Raw genomic sequence first — 6,070 nt, 5'->3', positions numbered from 1 at the left:
AATGGCGTAAACCCGGGAGGCGGAGCTTGCAGTGAGCTGAGATCCGGCCACTGCACTCCAGTCCGGGCGACAGAGCGAGACTCCGCCTCAAAAAAAACAAAAAACAAAAAACCGATCAACCAACCCACCTCCTCCAGATAAAATAAATTACACAATTTCTTAAGTGAAACATAATAAGCTGTCTTAATAAATCAAAATTATCATTACAATATATTGATGCTTATCTTAAATTTAAAATGTCATCTATTATTTTGAACAAAATATACTTCATAATTACTGTAATAGCCAGTAACAGAATTATTTTCCTTCCTTGTGGTTATTCATTCAGCATCTTCCAGTGGTGGTTCTGTTGAGGTTATAGGAGTTCCCCTCTGTCCAGCTGGTTGGGATTGAAGAAACGTGGGAACAGAGGTTGGAAGAACTCTGCATACTATGGATTATGACTAGGTTAATAATATCTTCTCCAGGATAAAAGGAAAATGTTTGGGGGTTAGACTTTCAGAGAGGTTTTTAGAGGGCAGAGACCTTTTCTCTTATTTTGGGGCCTGCCATCAGATTACAGATACAGTATTTCCCTTCTCAATTTTATGAAACTATACAGATGCAAGGAATGATACTCTCACATTCTGGACACACTTCATGATTAGAACTGTAAAGTTTCTTCACTTTACAAGAAAAGGCCAAATAAAACCTTAAAGAACTTATAACATTCCTTTTCTCCTAGGCTGTAAATATTTTCTGTAGGTTATGTCATGATTTTTGAAGTCATGTCACTAAGTGAAATCTTTCCACTAGTTTTGGGCAGTGCCACATATAAAATACCTGGTCCTTTCTGGCTAATGCCAAAGCCAGTCCTTCTGCCATTTTGGCTCTGTTGGCTTGGAATGTCTCATTCTGCTCTTGAAATTTCCGCATGGAAGCTGTTAACAAAGAGGCTCTATTTGAGATATGAAAATACTTCAGAAACAGCATGACAAATAGCCCATGTGATTATTTTAAAACTGTCACCTAATGAAAAAGGCCAAAGTCACATAAGTGGATTATGAAACTAGGAAAAGCTTGATCCACCTCAACTTTCCAGAAGAATATTTTGGCCTTAGTAACAGACTACAGTGTTTGTTTGTTTGTTTCCTTATTGTTTTTGTTTTTTGTAATAGACAAGTATATATATTTAGAAAGACACCAAAGGTAACTTTTTAAATGGTACAATGATAGAACACTGAGGTAGGTAGGTTGCCAGAAAAAAGCTGATGCTAAGTGATGGCTACTACCACTTTATCAGAATTAAAAACAAAAACAAAAATCAAAACAAACAAACAAAAAGCCTTGCTTTTACTTTATTTTCCTTAAAAGTTCTTTTTAGTACATATCACAAAAAAATAACTTTCTACTTCTACTAACATCTTTCCTGGATGGTACCCAAAGAACACATGATTTAGGGCAGACTAAACAAAATGTATGCTATATTGCTGAGGGAGTGATGACAGGGATTTCTCCCAGTTACTCAACACAGCAGCAATGAAGCTGTGGTGAGAAACCATTTCCTAATCCAGACCTAAGGGATAGGTACTAGATTTTATTAAAACCTGAGGGTAGCCTAAACAAAGGAATCAACTGGATAGAGACAAGCTGATACACCTAATGACCTACTCCTAAGAATCATGCCCATAAAGCAACATAAATAAAACTTGTATACTTTTAAATTTTATCATCAGCCAAATGTTTTATCAACTTGATTAACAAGTATACTACTTATAAAATAAAGATTTATGCTTTCAAGAAGGACAAGCTTAACCATACGCTATTGTTTCATTTCAAAAAACTAAACCTTGAAAAGATTGAAAAAGCAGGAAAAAAAATACGTACAATCCTGGTGTTTTTCTAATGCAATTTCAAGCTTCTCTTTTATCTTCTGCAAGTTTCGGACCTGTTCAGCATAGTCTTGGGTGAGGAGGGTGACGCACATACCAGAAATGGACAAACATCAGGAAAGGAAGTTAATTAAACAAAAAAATGAGTGGAAATGATGATGATTTTCTTAACCTGAAAACCACTCCTGCTAAGGAAAGTTAGGCAGACAGCCTCCCATTAACAATGAACAACACAGGTAAACAAGCATAGTACAAATTATCCATGGTGTATAAATGGTGAGTACAAAAAGGCAGGTTTGTTCAGCCTTGATGGAAAACAAGAATTAGGCTTAGCCTAGTGATCAGAAATGTCCTGCTATGAAAAACACAGATTTATCTCATGACTTAATTTCAAATCTCAGTTTCCACTTCCTCTTCCAGCCTTAGCAGTAGGACAGATCAAAGCAAACACACTAAACAGCTCACTTAGAGTCCACACAACTCAGGAACAGTAGTTAGGGTGATAACAAACACCGTAGGTGCAGCATTGTCTTTATAGTGATAGCACTGAATTCTCTAAAAAAGTGAGCTCCCTTTCTACACAGGAACTTGGTTACCTATGCTATACTAAATGTGAATGTCAGAATTAATTATCTAGGTAGCCAAAGAAGATAATTATGGTTTAGTGAAAACATAGACAGTAGCTCAAATCCCAACTCTGTCAGTCCTTAGCTGGGGACCTTAAGCAAATTATTGATCCTATAGTATTAGTTTCTTCATATATTAAATGATATTAATTGTACCTACCACAAATGATGCATTAGATAATAAAACATTTTACATGCCTTAGGTGCTTTGCACACAGTGCTCAATAAAATGCAGCTGTTATTGTTGTTACTGTGACAATTATTATTACTCATACTAATACTGTAGGACAATACTCAGGACATAGTGGGCCCAATAAATGGCAGCTCTCTTCCCTGTCCCTTCTCTAATGTAAGTCAAGCCCAACTATTCTTCCTACCATATGGGGAAGGTATACATATTATTTTATAACTCTCTCTTCAACATTAAACAAATGTAAAATTACTTTACCTCTGTTACTGAAACTATGTATGGGTAGGAGTAACAGGATAGCAACAATTAAGTATAAAGCAGATGGAATTAAGACTCTAGCATCAAATAAATCTGGGTTTGGATCCCAGCTCTACCACTTACTACTTGTAAGGCCTTACCTTGCTAAGCCTAATAAGGCTCTAGTGAGGACAAAAGAATTAGTAGTTGTGAGTTATGCTATGAAACTTTGATAGCTACAGAAACACAAATACTTCACATACAATGTGGTGAATCTGGGTCTGATAGCTACACAAATATAAATATTTCACATACCACTTGGTGAATTTGGGTCTGCTGTTTTACTCCAATAAAATGGGCATTAAAAGGCCAAGGGATGGCCGGGCACGGTGGCTCACGGCTGTAATCCCAGCACTTTGGGAGGCCTAGACAGGTGGATCTCGAGGTCAAGAGATCGAGACCATCCTGGCTAACACGGTGAACCCCGTCTCTACTAAAAATACAAAAAAAATTAGTTGGGCGTGGTGGCGGGCGCCTGTAGTCCCAGCTACTCGGGAGGCTGAGGCAGGAGAATGGCATGAACCCCGGAGGCAGTGAGCCAAGATTGCGCCACTGCACTCCAGCCTGGGCAACAGAGTGAGACTACATCTCAAAAAAAAAAAAAAAGAAACATTTCCCCCAACCTCTCCTTCAAAAGAACGAAACAAAACAAAGAGAAAATTCCCTTTGTGAACCTTATGAACCTAAGTAGGTTTTTTAGTTGGTTCAGCCCTATATGGATACCCTTTACCAAAATTTTAAAAGATGAAAAAAAAACAGTTCAATGAGAATTTCAATTGCCATAATTTTAAGAGTTTCTTTTATGGCAAGAAAACCTTAATCCAATCCATACCTCCAAATTTAAGAAGACTGTCATTAATAGCATATGTTTGAGGATTTTTTTTTTTTCAACCACAGGTTTCCTTGGGACTTGACTTTTCTATAATTCTTTCCTTATATAAAAATATTGCCAGGCACAGTGGCTCATGTCTGTAATCCCAGCACTTTGGGAGGCCAGGCAGGAGGATCACTTTGGTCTATGAGCTCAAGACCAGCCTGGGCAACACAGTAAGACCTTATCTCTATTAAAATTTTCTTAAAAATTAGCTGGGCATTGTGGCTCATGCCTGCAGTCCCGGCTACTCAGGAAGCCTAGGGGGGGAAATCATTTGAGCCCAGGAGGTTGAGGCTGCACTGAGCTGTGATTGTGCCACTTCCAGCCTGGGCAACAGAACAACCCCTTGTCTCAAAAAAAGTTAATGTATTCTCTCAGCTTGATAATTGGATTTCTATAGAACAGAAAGTAAATAGTTAACTTGGTGTTTTATGGAAAAAAAAATAGTTGACTCTAATGATTATTTTAAAACTAAAATGTTTTTCCAATTGTAGACTTGAAATTTCATCTTGTTCATATGTGGGAGCCAGGAATATATTACTTAAGGTACCTGCACGGTGTTATGCAAGCAACGGTACTAGAATAATCAATTTTCCTCATCTACATCTAGCCAAGAGGTTCTCATATATGTTCAATGCTCAGCCTTGAGAAATGCCTTCCTTCCCCACTGATTCATCTTTAAGTGTTCCTAATATTACCACAGTGTCAATCAGAACCACAGCAGGAAAGAGATGGCCAACTCAAATCAGGCGTTTTGAGGATGGTTTAATAAAAGGGCTTATCAAAGCTGTGGGATGTATAATATAGCCCAAAAGATAATGTGCTGGTAACAGTTGGGCATAAAGGGGCAAAAAGATGAAGAGGTTATAGGAAACCCAGAGAGAGAAAAACTATGTCAAGAAGGCAAACCAAAGGTCCCACTGAAACTGTGACTTTTGGCCATGGGATGCAACTAAGCTGAAGAGACCCCACATGGGGAAAGGTGGGGGAAGAAACATCCTGACCACATCTTCTTTCACATATGGTTCTTTCAGGGTTCCCCACTGGCTAAACCCAACCGGATGCCAGAGGGCATTTTAAGCCCTGCTGACACAGTCTCTATCAGCGTTCAGGTACGCAGAGAAAGGGAAGACAGGAGGAGTGCAGAGTATATTAGGAGGGGCAAACAAAAGACATCCTGCACATCCACCAAAAAAGGGGAGGATCTGAGCTTTTCGAGTCAGTATCTAATCATAAACTGTCCTGCTTCCAAGAGGTGGTATAGCAATCAGTATGTTGGTTACTGGATAAAACGTTTTCCAAACCCTAGAGACGAGACCAACAAAAATGAGACAAAAATAAAGATGAACTAACCTTTTCAAGCTGATCCATCTTTTCTGACCATTCCTAAAACAAAACAATAAAAAAGTATGGTTTCCAGTGAAGAGCATCTGTAATACCAAGATTTCCAGAAAACAGAACAACCCAACTCTTCCCAGAAAGCAACTAACCAAACAAAACAAAAAAGCCAATTAAAAAAAAAATCCATAAACTTGGTTTAAGAAAGGCAAGAGTCATAGCAGTAGAAGAAAATGCACTTTATCTAAGATTCTAGAATAGAATGAATTCATGAATAAAAGCCTGCAGATTTTTACTAAGCAGGACACCCAAGAAAAGCCATATCTGCTGTTCTGATGCAGCTTTTCAGCTTGTTCCTGGGAGTTTTGCCATGAGTACTGTTATTTCTTGGGAGTGGGTAGCTGGGACCAGCTGAGTTAAGTAATTCTGCAAATGATGTTTAGAAATTAATTCCTGAAACTGGGGGAGTAGGGGGGATCTTTAGCAGTCCCTGATCATTATTTTCCTTTTCATTTTGATTTTACCAACATGCTTTATGCCATCTGTGTAAATCAAAAGAAAAAGAATTTTATGCCCCTTATTCACAAACCATAAAATAGCGAGGAAAAAAAAAACCCATTTGCACAAAAGGCAATATACTGATTGCCTATAATCAGAATCCATCAATTTTAGATTATTTCTTCATTTATATACATTCATACCATAGTTATCCACTAAGTATTGGTAAATGGTATTTTTTCTGACTAGTAAATGTCCTAGATGATGAACAGACACTTTAAAACCGATCAACCGGCTGGGCGCGGTGGCTCAAGCCTGTAATCCCAGCACTTTGGGAGGCCGAGACGGGCGGATCACGAGGTCAGGAGATCGAGAC

General features: G+C 38.3%; 1 protein-coding gene across 1 annotated transcript in view; it reads right to left on the bottom strand.

Moving 5' to 3' along the window:
- The window catches only part of GOLGA1 (golgin A1), a 74,921-nt gene that overhangs the window by 53,847 nt on the left and 15,004 nt on the right, over window positions 1–6,070 (bottom strand). Inside the window, 2 exon segments of the mRNA XM_011931386.1 lie at window positions 637–920; window positions 1,867–1,941. Of these exon segments, the coding sequence (XP_011786776.1) occupies window positions 637–920; window positions 1,867–1,941 (359 nt within the window).

Source organism: Colobus angolensis, unplaced genomic scaffold (assembly GCF_000951035.1).
Source record: "Colobus angolensis palliatus isolate OR3802 unplaced genomic scaffold, Cang.pa_1.0 Scaffold9, whole genome shotgun sequence".
Lineage (NCBI taxonomy): Eukaryota > Metazoa > Chordata > Mammalia > Primates > Cercopithecidae > Colobus > Colobus angolensis.
The sequence above is the reverse complement of the archived record's forward strand: the minus strand, read 5'-3'. Positions and strand labels throughout refer to the sequence as shown.